This window comes from Astyanax mexicanus, chromosome 5 (genome assembly GCF_023375975.1).
Source record: "Astyanax mexicanus isolate ESR-SI-001 chromosome 5, AstMex3_surface, whole genome shotgun sequence".
Classification (NCBI taxonomy): domain Eukaryota; kingdom Metazoa; phylum Chordata; class Actinopteri; order Characiformes; family Acestrorhamphidae; genus Astyanax; species Astyanax mexicanus.
The window spans coordinates 19,631,313-19,645,032 of NC_064412.1; the positions used below are offsets into that span (position 1 = coordinate 19,631,313).

A 13,720-nucleotide genomic window follows, 5' to 3' on the forward strand; every position below is an offset into this window, starting at 1 on the left:
ATAAACAATAAAGGAAATGTAATAAAGCTATAAAAAAGTAACTAAAATTTAATAATACCAAAAAAACAAAAATGAATTATAAATTATAAGTAAATTATATAAATTATAATAAATTATAAAAGAAAGATAAAAAATATATACATTATTATAGTAATGTTAACTCAAACAGTTGGAAAAAATACATATGTGTATGTAATTAATACATTAATTTATTTACAGTTTACCCAGCATTACATGTACATTTAGGCCTTACTTTGTAAAGTATCCTATTCTTTAGGTTATTTGAGGTACATTTGCTGACTCTACAATGTTACACAGACCTGAACATAACTGTAGAAACAACAGAAGAGTAAAAAAGAAAGCAGTATTCAAAGTTTCTAGTCTACATATGCACAAATCTTTAAACATCAGCTTGACCCAACAAAGAACTTGAACAGGTTCCTTTTATCAGCACAGATAATTTAGGTGTAATCATATATAGTTACAATATGCGTCCCATAGAACATTCAAAAGGGTAAAAACAAAAGTGTAAATTTATTTTTTAAGGCCTAATTAATCTGTAAAGGATCCATATGTAAGCATTTTGGCTAGTTTGGTGAGTGTGCTGTAAAACATGAACCAAGCTAAAATAGACCTAAGGTAGGGCAGACGTGCTGAGGACTTCATTTCATGCACATAGAGCACATCATGGAGAAAAACTTCAATACAGCATCTCTGTTATGAAGACAATGCAAGAGAATTAATAATAAACAACTGCTGTAGGAATTTTCCACTTAAAGAGCAGAAAACCATAAACCTCATAAATATAGTACAATATTTTAAGTTTAAATTCAACACACCTTGCAAATGGGATATACGAGAGTCCATACCTGCAATAAAGAACAAAATATAACTGTAACATAATAATTATAAAATAAAAAAATTCAACAGTCGTTGATGCTATTTACTGTCATAATCAATGTTTACAAAAAGGACTTACCAAGCAAATGCGAGGACTTGTAAAATAACAAACAGCAATGTCAAGGCAAATATCTTCCACTGAAAAAAAAAAATGTATAAAAAGTAAAACTTCAACTATAAAGACGCAAATATAATCTCTGTTATTCTCTGTTTCTAGTAAATTCCTTGAGCTTGGTGCCAAAAAAGCCAGCGATGCTCAATTAATTTACTTACCCAAAAAACTGCACACAGTGTAAGCACCAAGCAGGTCTATGAGGAGAAAGTCATTAATATAAAAGTTACTGTGAATTTTATTCATACGTAAAGACACAATGAGAGTTTGGGAGAATATTGAACTGACAGTGAAATGCTAAACACACTGTTCTAAATATTTTTAGTAATGCATTCTCTTACATATAAGTAACATTCAGAGTGCCATGAAAAGCATGCATGTGTCCATTTCTAGTAAATCCAAGCAATTCTAAGCTTATCACCTACAACCTTGTTCAGTACTGACTAGGATCATACAGTTTGGAGTTTCGATTATAATGCACTTACAATCATGACAACTGTTGCAAAGGCTCTCGTTTTATCACACATCTTCTTGATCTGCTTCACTGGCCCCATCAGAAACATGGTGCTGTAAGCAAAGTCACACTTTGTCAAAGAGTATTGTAGTAAGTGGACATGCTGAATCAGAAGTGCTCACAGTGCTGGTCAGAAGCTTTTACTGGCAAAATGAATATATATAAAAAAACATATTTACAATAATGCTGCCTAGTGCCTGAAACATTTTGTACCTAGATCTGAACAAGATTTAAATGTAAATGTATAACAAAAACATATTTAGATTTACCTCAATTTTGCCATTACAATCATGCCATGTAGAAAATGCTGTTTTGACAAAGTAAATAAAGTGTTGTATTTATGCTGTAGAAGTGGTGGCCACTGGCATTGGTCAACCCTACTAAACAGAAGTCATTCAAAAAACCTTATTGTCATTCACATCACACGTGATAAAGAAAGTCTAGAGTGCAAGTTTGCTACAGCAGCATGATAGTGTGAATGAAGAGCAGTAACATTATAAAGTTTCTCAGTGAAAGTGTCTTATACAGCCTGAATACCATTATTACTTTTAATGCTTTTATTACCATTCATACTCCAGAATGTATTAGACCTATGTGACTGTATAGTGACTTTACATCATTACAATTTTTTAAATAGACTGATCAGAGGAGGATGGATCCTCACAAGGTTTCTTTCTCCAACCATAGGGAGTTTTAAGTTCTATGATTTGTGTTTTATGTTTACTTTGATCCTTTTTCCTGATATAATTGCAAATTTTGGTGAAACTGCTTTGCTACAAAATCAGTTGTAAAAATCTCTACATAAATATATTTTATTTGATTCGATTTGAATAGCGTAACAATTTTCAACTCTAGAAATCATCTTAATGAAATCAATAAATGTGTCAAAATAGGTTTGAAAGATATTCACCTGAATAATGAGCAAATGTTTCCAAATGTGTAAAACACAATGAAGAGAATCACTCCTATCTTGGGAATAAATAGAAGACACACTCCCTAATGCACAAAAAAAGAAATCAAAACCATTTAATTTTACAGAACAAAAAAATATATATATGTAAATCAGTTCATGGTGTTTAGTCTTATTTTTAGGGCAGACATGCAGACATCACATGTACTCTTCAGTTTAACATATTAATGAAGGCTGCATTCCTACTCCTGCATTCCTCAAAGCTGGTCAGACCTGAGACACAGCTCAGATCAGCCTCCACTCCCATCTGAGCTCTGGCAGGAAACTGGAAATGACTCTAAACCCGTTCATAAACAATATTTTAGACATGTTTTAGACAAGTTTAAACACTAACCAGGACGCTGCAGCCCAGTCCAATCGCCATACAGATTACAAAGCCTTTCACCCGAGTCCCCCAGCCCAGGGTGGACGCTTCGTTGGCTACCTGACAGAAAAATTACAAACCACAGTCCCAAATAATGGTCATACACAAACACACATTTACACACATGAACCGCGTTAATATGACGTTTGATCATAACACTTACAGAAGTATAAATATATGCATACATCTTAAATTATGTATAAAACTATAATTGCACCCACTCTCACTATATCAAGAAATATTCTAATTATACCCTATTTAATAGTACAGGTTACAAATCAACAATTGTTTTAGATGTTTTACAAAAAAAAAAAAAAAGAAATAAAATGACTCATTACCTGTAATATATTACGATTGTCATTGTTTCCCTCTCGACCACTCAGGAAAGCCCTTAGTTTATCCATGGGCTTTAACACTCCAGCTCTATGATCTATAAGCTTAAGCAGCTTCCTGAAGAACTTGATTCACCTCATAAAGTTTCTGTGAGTGCAGTCAGTGCTCTCATCTGAGGAAGGCCACAATAATGCTGTCACAGAACCTCACCTGAGAGCTCTGCTGGGGGCCGTGTCTCATACACATAGCGCCACACAGTGGTCACTGTCATGTTTCACAGGCTGCCCTGTCGGTTCACTTCCACTGTTAACTAGCATCTGTAGCTAATGGGCACAAGGGGTCGTTTCAGCACAACTCGTCCCTGATAAACTAAGCCAATCACAACGCTCGCTTTCAGCTCCCCTAATACCCCAGCCAATCATAGCTGCTGCAAACATTCAGCAAGTATATATATAGTCATCCTGTCTAAATGTGCATGTTTAAAACTCCCGTTCATTTCAGAGAAAATACTACATCTTTGAAATGATGTGAAATATTTGCCAGTCAAATAAAAGTAGAAACCTTGTGTAATATATTTTATTTAACTGAATTTGTCTCTCTTTTATTTATTTGTATTAAGATAATTTATATGTTCTATAGTCATGTAAGTGTATTTATGAAGTTGTATTATTTCTACACATACACAAGTCAAAAAATAAACGAAATTAATAAAAAAACAATTTGATTTAAAATATGTGCTCAGGTACATATGTGGGCGTGGCCACAGTTATGTCACTCCAATATCTTTAAAACATTTCCTGGGTAGGATACTGTTCTTGTTGCTGTGTTTTAACCCTTTCAGAACTGACTTATGTTCCAGTAATGACAAAATTAAAGAATGCCCATTTCTGTCTGTAATGCACTCCAAAAACAAGATTCAGTAAATAAATAAATACAATAATTATATATTAGAGAAATAATATATTATTTGTATTTTATGCCTTTTTTAGATTAAAAATCATTCCTAATAAGTAAAACATGATGGTGCAGCAAGTCACCTCTGTGACACATTAACCAGACGACTTACACTGTCACTTCAACATGTTTCGGAAAAACAGCAAAAAAATAAATAAAATACATTTCAAGATAGCAAAGACAGTGTTTAATAAAAAATATCTGCTTCATAGTTATTACATGCAGGATACAAAAATGACCAAATACATACAAAATACGTGTGATAAATAAACAAGACATTCCAAAATTCTTTGAAATGTGAATTACATTTTAAACAGACTCTAAGGCACTAAAAGTTTCATAGGTATCTATAAATATGTAGTATGCTCAAATTCAAGATTTTTCCCCATATATTGCACACGTTATTTCTTCAGAAATGCTAATAAGCTACAGCATAATGTAACAAAATGCACTGCCAAAAAGTACTTGACATTTAACATCAGAAAGTTTTAGAGAAGTAATTTCCTTTGCAGGGTGAACAAAGCTACTAAAATGATCCAGAGCTATATTCACATCAGCAGCAACTGTATAACAAAATTTGTGTCTTATTGCTTATGAAAGTGAGTATAATTAATATGTACCTCAGCAGTGTGCAACGCTGAATACACAGATCACAAAAAAACTTTTATGACTGGGAAGGTCAGCAAAGGCCACTACCTACATTAAACAGGGTATCTGCAGATACAAGGAAATTAAATTTAAGGGTTTTTAAGACTTTTCAGTACCAATCAGAGACAAAATTGAGACTTCACAATAACCGAATGGAGCCAAAAATGATACTATTGGTTTTGCTTAGTCCAGTCTGCTTTAAATCTATATTTTATTTGAATAAAGACCAGATTTGTATTTAGTGTTTGTGGTATTTTTTGGTAAATTTAAGACATTTTAAGACAAATGAGGGCCTTAATTTTAACTTAAAAATATGATACTTTTTAAGGATCAGCAGATACCCTGATTAAATGTCTAAATGTCACACTGTCCTGCCCCTCTTTCCTTTAATGTCAAAGGTTTTCCTTTGAAGGCACTCAAGAAATGTCACTATTAAAAACAATTACAAAGGTCCCTTACGTGAACTTAAGAAATGAACAGGTCATTTAACAATTAAAGAGACAGCGATTTAAAAAATATATATTTTGTTTACACATAAAACATATTGTCAGTAAGACACATCATGGCAGGAGATGAACTGATGGCACAGACTGTCAGAGTTTATCCCTGTTGGTCCCAAGGCTCTGTTTACTTGCACCTTACTGAAAATTGCATATGTGTGATAAATACTTATAAAACTTCATCTTCAGAATCTGCTTCTCTTTCTTGTGGTTTCAGTAGACCCATCTCCATTGGGGGCATCCTCCTGAGTTTGGAACGTACCACACTGGGGAAGAAAATGTATACAGTAGTCAGGATCTTAATAATACAATACACAAAGAACATATTTAGATTACTTCCCAGTTTGTTTTAAACATGAAAGTGTTAGCCAGCAAACCTAGACGGATCAGTCTGCAAGATTTGTCACCAAATGATCATCATTCCCATAGCCGAAATGTGTTGTGGTCGAACAATGGCCAGAACGTATTTGATATTGTAATGCATCCAAATGTATCCAAGGGTCTTTATCCTCTATACAATGCAATGTGAAGGCCAGGTATCTGGAACACTGTCTGTGCTGTAGTGCTTTTTCCTGATAGCTAAACTGTGCTAGGCCTAGCTACATAACTAGAGCTAGATAACGCCAAATAACAGGTTGCATTTTAGTGCCTGTCATTCCAGCACTAGATGCATAATCAGCTCTCTCACAACTGTTTTTAGCATCTATGATAACTTCATTTCCAAAGCAGAATGTGATCATGCCAGCTAAGCTACTGCTAAACACATTTTCTATGCTAATCCACAGTAGTTTAAACTTTATCCATAGCTGTCAGTAGCTGTGGTTTATTATTGTGCAATATTTTCTTTTTTTGCATTTTTTGCTCCTGTGCTCCCCTACATTCAGCAAATGGAATTCAAGATTTGAGCTACCACTAACGGGTGTGCTTTAAGTTATTCTAAAAGGATGTGTTGCTTCTAAGTTGCAAAGTGCAGGTGCTGGCATGCCAAGCCTGTAATAGCTAATCACAGGTGGACCATTGGCATAATTTTGATGCAGCTATTTTAAGGTCAAGGTGCTTATTAAACGATGGATTTAAAGTAGGTAAAGACGTAAGCACATGGAATATTTGTTATGATAATTGAATAAAAGTCTATACTGTAATATTACGATGCTGTAATGTTTGAAGGAATAAAGAGGATAGTAAATTTCTTTGATATTAAGATTGGATGTGAATCACAAAGAGAAAATTGTGTCAATTTGACTTTTTGGGTAACTGCATTAAAAGACAACTATGCATCAACTTAAAAGATCAGACGATAGAAAGAGGCTAGCAAAACCCTCAACACACTGTCCTGCTCCATGGTTCAGCTGCTGGAAATACTGTGGAAATGCTAGAACATGAGAGTACTCACCAAAGAACAGTGGTGTGTGCTGCTGCTACAGTGAGCAGGGCGAAGGCTAGGTGCCAGCTGTAACACATGGTAATAAACATCATGTTGTTGTGGTCTGACAAATCCCACTTCACCTCACTAGGGGGGTACAACACAAAGGCAATCTGGATAAAAGAACAGATGGCAAAAAAAAAAACACAACAAAAGTTACAAAACAGCTTTTAACACACATTAATATTCAGTTTTACTGACCAGCACACAACACTATGTACACAAATCTAACCTGCCAGAACCAGCTGCCCTGCAGCAGGCAGAGAGCAGCCCGCAGCAACTCCAGCAGGATATTTCCCCTGTGGAAGACCTCCAGCAGGCAGATAACAGCCCCCCCAAAGACTGCATATAACAGAAGCATATGGACATGGACATCCAACATGTCTCTGCCATGGAGGTGGTAGAGGAACAGGAATCCTGCAAGGACAAATGTTATTATTTTACACATTTTATTTTATTTTTTTATTAAGTTTTACAGATATATTATGTAATATGATCAGTAGTTCAGTATTTTAAACTACTTTAACAAGCATACCCTTTTTGCTGTTGATAGCATATATATTCACTTTTGGTTACACCTCAGAATTTTGAGATTTTTCAGAGTGAAAATATGGAAAAAAGAACAAAATATATTAATCTATTGTCACATGTTGGATCTGTTAAATGTCTGCATAATGCAGTGGTTGAGATTAAAACAAAGTATATTTTTAGACATTTAGACTGGCCTGATGTAAAATGGAAACAAGGGCTGGCTGTATTTGCTATCCTAAATGACCAATAAACCTACAGACAGGCATTATATGTAAAGTTTATAATGATTAAAAATATTCTTTGGTTACTAATTTGTCTCATATTGCCCTACAGTTGTCGCTTAAGTATGAACATTCTTTATTTTTATAAAGCTAGTGACTTTTCAGGATGTCTGGTTGCTATGAAAACTTACGACTCTAAAACAGAACATTTTACATTGGACCAATCCAAATGACTATGTTGACATCTACAGTTTTCAATTATGTACACAATTTGGAAATCAGTGAAGTTCCCTGTTCAGCAGTAATTATCAATAGTTTTTAGCAGACTATTAGACTATTGTTAGAAACACACAGACATAATCAAATGTTATAATCAAATTAAAATGAAAGGGTAAAGAAGTATGAAAAGCTGACCAGTCTGACCAGTCCTGTTACAAAGTCAAAGGCTCACCTTCATTAAAAAATGCAAGGCCCAGCAGTAAGCGATCTAAGGCCAGAGGTGCACCATCTACACTGTGGACAGTAAGTGAAGTAGCTCCTGCTATGGCGAAGAACAAATACATGGTTGTGTGCTGCCAATTCATAAGCTGGTACCAATGCTGAGTGGAGGGATCATACATCTGAAACTTTGGTCCACCTGCTGCAAACTGTTCCCCTAATATACCTGTATGAACAAAAGACACAATATTACACTTAATATTAGAGTTTATTTATTTTATTTGCGCAAAGGAAATGAAAGGCACATGTATTCTTATATTACATTTCCATTTGTTATCTGTTTATACATTGTTTACAATTTAATATATCACATATACTAGGCAAAATTGATTGTTTTATTGAAATTAGCTTTCAGATAAATCTCATAAATCTCTATAACTAATAAACTGTGACCTGATCTGGCTGGGTTTTAGCAGTGCCTTAATTTATGTACTCAATTCATAATTGAGGAATACTGGCAGTTATTCGCAGACATAAAATCTGTCTGTTCTCCCCCTTTGAGCATGTACTGCATGCAAAAAAAAACCTTTCCATGGATGAACTGGATGGTAAAAGTTGCAGTAATAAGGCTGAATAGATTTAGTTATATTTAAGTGTTTAAAGCATTACCACTAAGTTCGAAGAATCTGGCTCAATCGTTTATAATTACTCTATGCGCTGGTTAAAGTTGAAATTCCTTTATAATGATTTTCTAAATATATAAGTTTAAAAACCTACAAAACAAAACAATTTTAGAAATGTTTGCCTACAAAAGACATTTGTGTGAAAGCAGCTCACCTATAAGAGAAAAGCTGAGGGTTACAGCTCCCTCAGTGATTTCTAGGCGGTGTTGCAAGGCTCTTGTGGTGATTCTCCCAGCTCCTGCACTTTTGTTTCTGCGGGTGGTGTACCAAAGGGAGTACTTTACTGCCCACCACAAACCAGCAATCAGAAAGAAACTTCCTGGTAGAGCATGGCCTTTAAAACTTCCCATGATCTCCAGCAGGCCCTGGAACAACAATGGAAAATTGTGAGACATACTGTACTTAGGTGACAACTGAAGGCAGACAGGGTAGACAAAAAGGAAAAACTGGGACAGGAAACAATAGTACAATTATTACATCTTAACTAAAAGTGTTAAGATGCTGAAGATGATGTTGTCCAGTGGAAATCTTCTGTTTATCTTTTAGCCTCTGGTCATACTGCCCGTTCCCTAGTCCTATTTCCACATCCTGGGTTGCCAGGTCTCGCACACAATTGAAAGCAAATATAGCATGCTGCTTCTAAGTCTTGACATGCTTCTAAAATAAATACTGGCGATGTGTTTGATAAATAGAGACACCTTAGTGCCCAGATAGACTACAAGACGTTCATTTTCTCTTGAACACTACACTACAGACAGACCATGGCTGTTTACTACCTTGGCAGCAGCCAGATTGACAGAAATATACGCAGGAATGTTGGACTACATACAGTTACTCAATTTAGCTATGAATGAGACTATATATTGCCACTGCAAAATATCTTATACTTGTGTTGTGCTCGTTTGTGTAGGTTCAGTGATGTCAACCTGGCAACCCGCCTGAGGTTAGCAACAAGGGAGGAGTGGGCAAAGAAGACAACTCTCTCAATTAATTTGAAACTGGACTGACGTAACCATTTTACATGCTCACTGTCATTCAGAACAAACTGTTACTTTAAGTGTTTCAGTGAACTAGAAAGAAAAAAAAATCCTCTTTTTATCTCTAACCCACTTTCCTAAAATCTAGAATGGTTCATTTTATGACAATAGTGTTTACGTGTATGTAATGGCAGAAACAATAGAAAGCTAATGTCACTATCAGAAGCAGTGGAAAATGGAAGGGTGTGTATAATTATAGAGAAAGAAAAGCATTAGCCATAATGAGGGCCCTGAAGAAAGCCTTAAAGAAAGCATGTGTTTTTGTTTTGTGTTTTAACAAGTTTCAAGAAGATGGAGGAATAAACAAAAACAGACATATTACAAACTGTCCTCTGTCAGGTCATGCAAAACTTTAGACAAAGGAAAGAATGACTTCATGAATTCTTTCAGGGTTTGATATGCAGTCACTCATTCCACACCTTCTAACATCAGATTATGAAAAACATGTGCTCATACTGAGTTCCCCAATGGAGGAACAAACTACTTTCCGCAACAGAGCAGGATCATCCCTCGCTATCTTTAAGAAATTTCTAAAGACAGAGCTCTTTATAGAGCACATACTCCTCTAACACCCATAACAAACTAACCACTTCTAACCTCATTTTCTCCCACCACTTCTTTCCTCCTTTATCCCAATCTTACCCTTTGGCTTCCTTCAGGCCCTGCCAAAAATGTTTTTTGCCTTGGACTTCTTTGTCCTCTATTGTTAATGTACATCATTATTTGTAAGTCGCTTTGGATAAAAGCAGCCGCTAAATGCAATGTAATGAAATTAAATGAAAAGTAGTTAGTAAAGGAACTCAAAGTGTTCCTTTGAGTAGGAGCTAGAATAAGCAATAATGCAAACTATGACAGACTGTTTAGGCTATTACATTAGTAAGTTGGCTAAATAACTGACCACCAAGTACTAGTACTATATATATTCCTTCTCCCAATCTACTAAGCCCCACACCAACCTTGTCCTTTTATAAAGGCTGTATATTAAATGGCTGAAATTACCAAAAATAAGCACTTTTGGTGTAGGGAGGGTATTTCAGGAGGCAGTGGTAGACCCGCTCTGCCCCCCCAGCCCCTGGCAGCACACAGAGCGCTGTTGATGAATACGGAAGAGAGTAGACAGGCTGGCAGAGAGCTGGCATACTACAGGTTTAAGTTCATTTTATGCTCTATTTCCATGAAATAATAATAAAAAAACATTTAGCATCACTTATCACACTTATATTGCATCAGTTTACTACATTTTCACAAATTGTCTGTTTTCCAGCTGACAGGTATAAGGCTGGGGCTAGAACAGTAACGTTTGCTGAGCAAATTTACCCTTAACCTAACCAAAAGACTGGCTGCATTTCTCTGTGTATTTTCACTCACATGCAACTTGAGTGGCACTGGTGAGGTACATTTATGAATAGATTAGCAGTTCTGAGGGACATTTATGACTGCAATAACACTGTTAAAGTAAATTCATGAATACTAGAATAGGACTTCTCAGGTAAATGTATTATGTTTTATTGGTTTGTCTGCTTGGGGTTTACAGAAGTTACGTGTTAGGTTGTAGTTATGTATTTTCTTTTTCTTTAAAAAGAATGGGAAATGATGTTTAGGCTTTGTAACATATTTAGTAGTGAAAATAAAACAGCAAAAAGAATACAAATCTGTGAAAAAAACATGTTCTGTATTCTGCCTTTAGCACTATTTAAACAGTACATACCCTCTCAGGCTGCTATTGGAGCCTTAAATTACACAAATCAGTGCTTTATGGGGTTTGTACAGCTGGGGAACACCGGATTTAGGCCTGTTCCTACCAGGATGCTGTGCTTCGCCATGGAGACAAGATGACCCTTGAGTGCCTCTTCAGTGGAGAGCAGAGCAGTTTTCTGATTGGCTAATGCTGTTCTGTTTATTTCTAACATGGCTCTAAAATATTCACAGACGCTTTATACAAGATCACACCTTAGTAGGACCTACATGATAAAGTAGTAAATGAATAAGCAATTTGTAATCAGTTTGACACTGAAGCAGCTAAATAAAAATGCTGTAGCTTATCTTAACTTAGCCTGCGTCTGCTAGGTACACTGGATTTAACAGTAGAATACACAAGAAAGAAAATATATTTTTATGTTAAGGAGAAAATCCAAATTCGGATTGTCTTGGCTTTGATGGTTTATAATGTAGCAATTATTTACGCATATTTATAACCTGCTGCTTAGGGCACATTTCACAGACAGTGGAAAAATTGCCAGAAAAAGGACAAACTTGTCTTTTTCATAGCTAGGATAGCAACAATCTAAGTGCTAAATATATGTTTCAAATAAAAGCAGACCATTGTATTCAGTTTTTGAATAATGTGCAAATACAGAAGAGATTAGACATATCTATAGGTTAGACATATCTATACATCTTCGCAATCAATTAATAAAAAACAGCAACAACAACAATAATAATAATAATAATAATAATAATAAATTTTGTTACTTTTTATGTTACTGTTATTTATTCATAAATCATCCATGCTGCTATAGCAATTTGCGCTTTGTCTTCATGTTGCTGCTAACTTACTTCCCTACTACTTCATTACTCCTTATATTTTGTGTATTTATCTTATCTATTTTATTATTATTTTACTTTTATTCATTTTATTTTGTCTCTATATTTATCTATTTTAAAATCGCTTTTTGGGTGTACACTGGACCGTGGGAATACAATTTCGTTCCACCTCATATACCATATGTGATGTGAAATGACAAAATCTCCTTGAATTTAGTTTGAATACAAATAAATACCACTAATATATAATAGGACATATTCCAGCAGGCTAACAAAATTAAAAGCTATTTACAGTAGTGTTTTTTTCTCAGACAGGAATTGAACCTAATTTTGGACTACACGGTACTTTAAATGAAGATTTTCCATTAAAAAGAAAATATAGTCTACACTTAATTCATGCCTTAAAAAAAAACATATTTTTGTCACTTACCTTACAGTCTGAAGAAAATAATCGTCCGTTAGCTGGCTAACTAACGTGTTTCTACGTGATACTGAAGGCAGTCAGAGCTCGCAGTAGTCGTTCTCCTTTCCTCGCATGTTTAGTTAAAAATAACGGTTAATAATAATAAGTGAGAGTTAGCTATTTCACAAGATGCTGCGATTGACTGTAAACACTATCATCATTAATAGCTTTTAGCAAAAGCTCGCAGCAGCTCCAGCCTGCTCCGCCGCTTTCCCAGCTGTTTCTCAGATTTCCACGATTTTTTTCAGAAGGAATCTTTTTCTTTTGAAGTGGAATTTAAAGGAACCTCCCATGGAGGCCAGCGATTGGTAAATACCCCTACGTTCGCGTCATTCCTCTCGATCGTGACTGGATGAGCTCCCCTTCAATCAAGTTTCTCGTCTGAATTCCACGTGTGCATTTTCGCTCCGCCTGGTGTGAGATTAGGTACTTGAATTTTTTGCCCACCTGTATTTAGACAAGTCCCGCCTTAAAGCTCCATGATTGGCTGGTTTGTTCTGGTTCCGTGCACTGGGATTGGCTCGTAGGGTCCAGCCTCCAGCTTTTGCTTTTGAGTATGAACTATTAGCCAATAGAAGCACAGGAGGGCGGAGCTTGGTGGAAAATGGGTGGAAGAAATAAGAGTGAAAAATAACAGTGCCTAGACTCCTTTCCCTCTCCAGGAAACCGCTATGTGAGCTTTCTGCTTTAAATAGCTACGTAGGAAACGCAAACTCAGACTGAACACTTATTTAGTACACAGGGTTTATGTAGATAACACGCTGTTTGGGTTTCATTCAGCTTAGAGTTCTTTACACTTTAAAAGGAAACCTGAATATTCTCCCCACTAACTCTTTTCATATGACTGTGTTTTCACTATAGATACATTTGAATTTGAGAAATGTATTTAACTGGTATTTTCTTTAAACTAAACTGCATGTAGACCTGCTTAGAAGCGTTTTGTGATGTTGAGAAAACTGGAAAAACAACCCTTGTTTTTCTCTTTTGCTTGTGAAGAAAGGGTGGAGTCAGAAAAGCGCGGTTGGTCTACGTGCACAGAGTCACGGGCAGGAAAAAAGACATGCGAGTGATGGGCACTGCAATGG

General features: G+C 35.5%; 2 protein-coding genes across 2 annotated transcripts; both read right to left on the bottom strand.

The window, feature by feature from the left end:
- Window positions 1-191: 191 nt before the first annotated feature.
- On the bottom strand, window positions 192-3,505 carry sft2d2a (SFT2 domain containing 2a). The gene is made up of 8 exons (XM_007249076.4): window positions 3,199-3,505; window positions 2,831-2,920; window positions 2,437-2,522; window positions 1,498-1,579; window positions 1,174-1,209; window positions 980-1,038; window positions 840-869; window positions 192-714 (listed from the first exon to the last, which is right to left on the bottom strand). Exons 1-8 carry the CDS (start codon window positions 3,262-3,264, stop codon window positions 663-665), a joined length of 501 nt encoding a protein of 166 aa, XP_007249138.2. The 5' UTR covers window positions 3,265-3,505; the 3' UTR covers window positions 192-662.
- An 806-nt stretch (window positions 3,506-4,311) lies between these two features.
- On the bottom strand, window positions 4,312-13,030 carry tmem45a (transmembrane protein 45a). The gene is made up of 6 exons (XM_007249075.4): window positions 12,603-13,030; window positions 8,746-8,956; window positions 7,922-8,134; window positions 6,951-7,135; window positions 6,689-6,831; window positions 4,312-5,561 (listed from the first exon to the last, which is right to left on the bottom strand). Exons 2-6 carry the CDS (start codon window positions 8,939-8,941, stop codon window positions 5,465-5,467), a joined length of 834 nt encoding a protein of 277 aa, XP_007249137.3. The 5' UTR covers window positions 8,942-8,956; window positions 12,603-13,030; the 3' UTR covers window positions 4,312-5,464.
- Between the last annotated feature and the right edge of the window lie 690 nt (window positions 13,031-13,720).

Coding starts and splice junctions, on each gene's coding strand:
- sft2d2a (XM_007249076.4), bottom strand. CDS start 3,264: ATGGATAAACTAAGGGCTTTCCTGAGTGGTCGAGAGGGAAACAATGAC. Junction 1,210..1,497: donor TTGCAACAGTTGTCATGATT/GTAAGTGCATTA, acceptor TTCTCCTCATAG/ACCTGCTTGGTGCTTACACT. Junction 870..979: donor CAAGTCCTCGCATTTGCTTG/GTAAGTCCTTTT, acceptor TCTTTATTGCAG/GTATGGACTCTCGTATATCC.
- tmem45a (XM_007249075.4), bottom strand. CDS start 8,941: ATGGGAAGTTTTAAAGGCCATGCTCTACCAGGAAGTTTCTTTCTGATT. Junction 8,135..8,745: donor CCTCAGCTTTTCTCTTATAG/GTGAGCTGCTTT, acceptor TTGTTCATACAG/GTATATTAGGGGAACAGTTT. Junction 6,832..6,950: donor AGGGCAGCTGGTTCTGGCAG/GTTAGATTTGTG, acceptor TCTTTTATCCAG/ATTGCCTTTGTGTTGTACCC.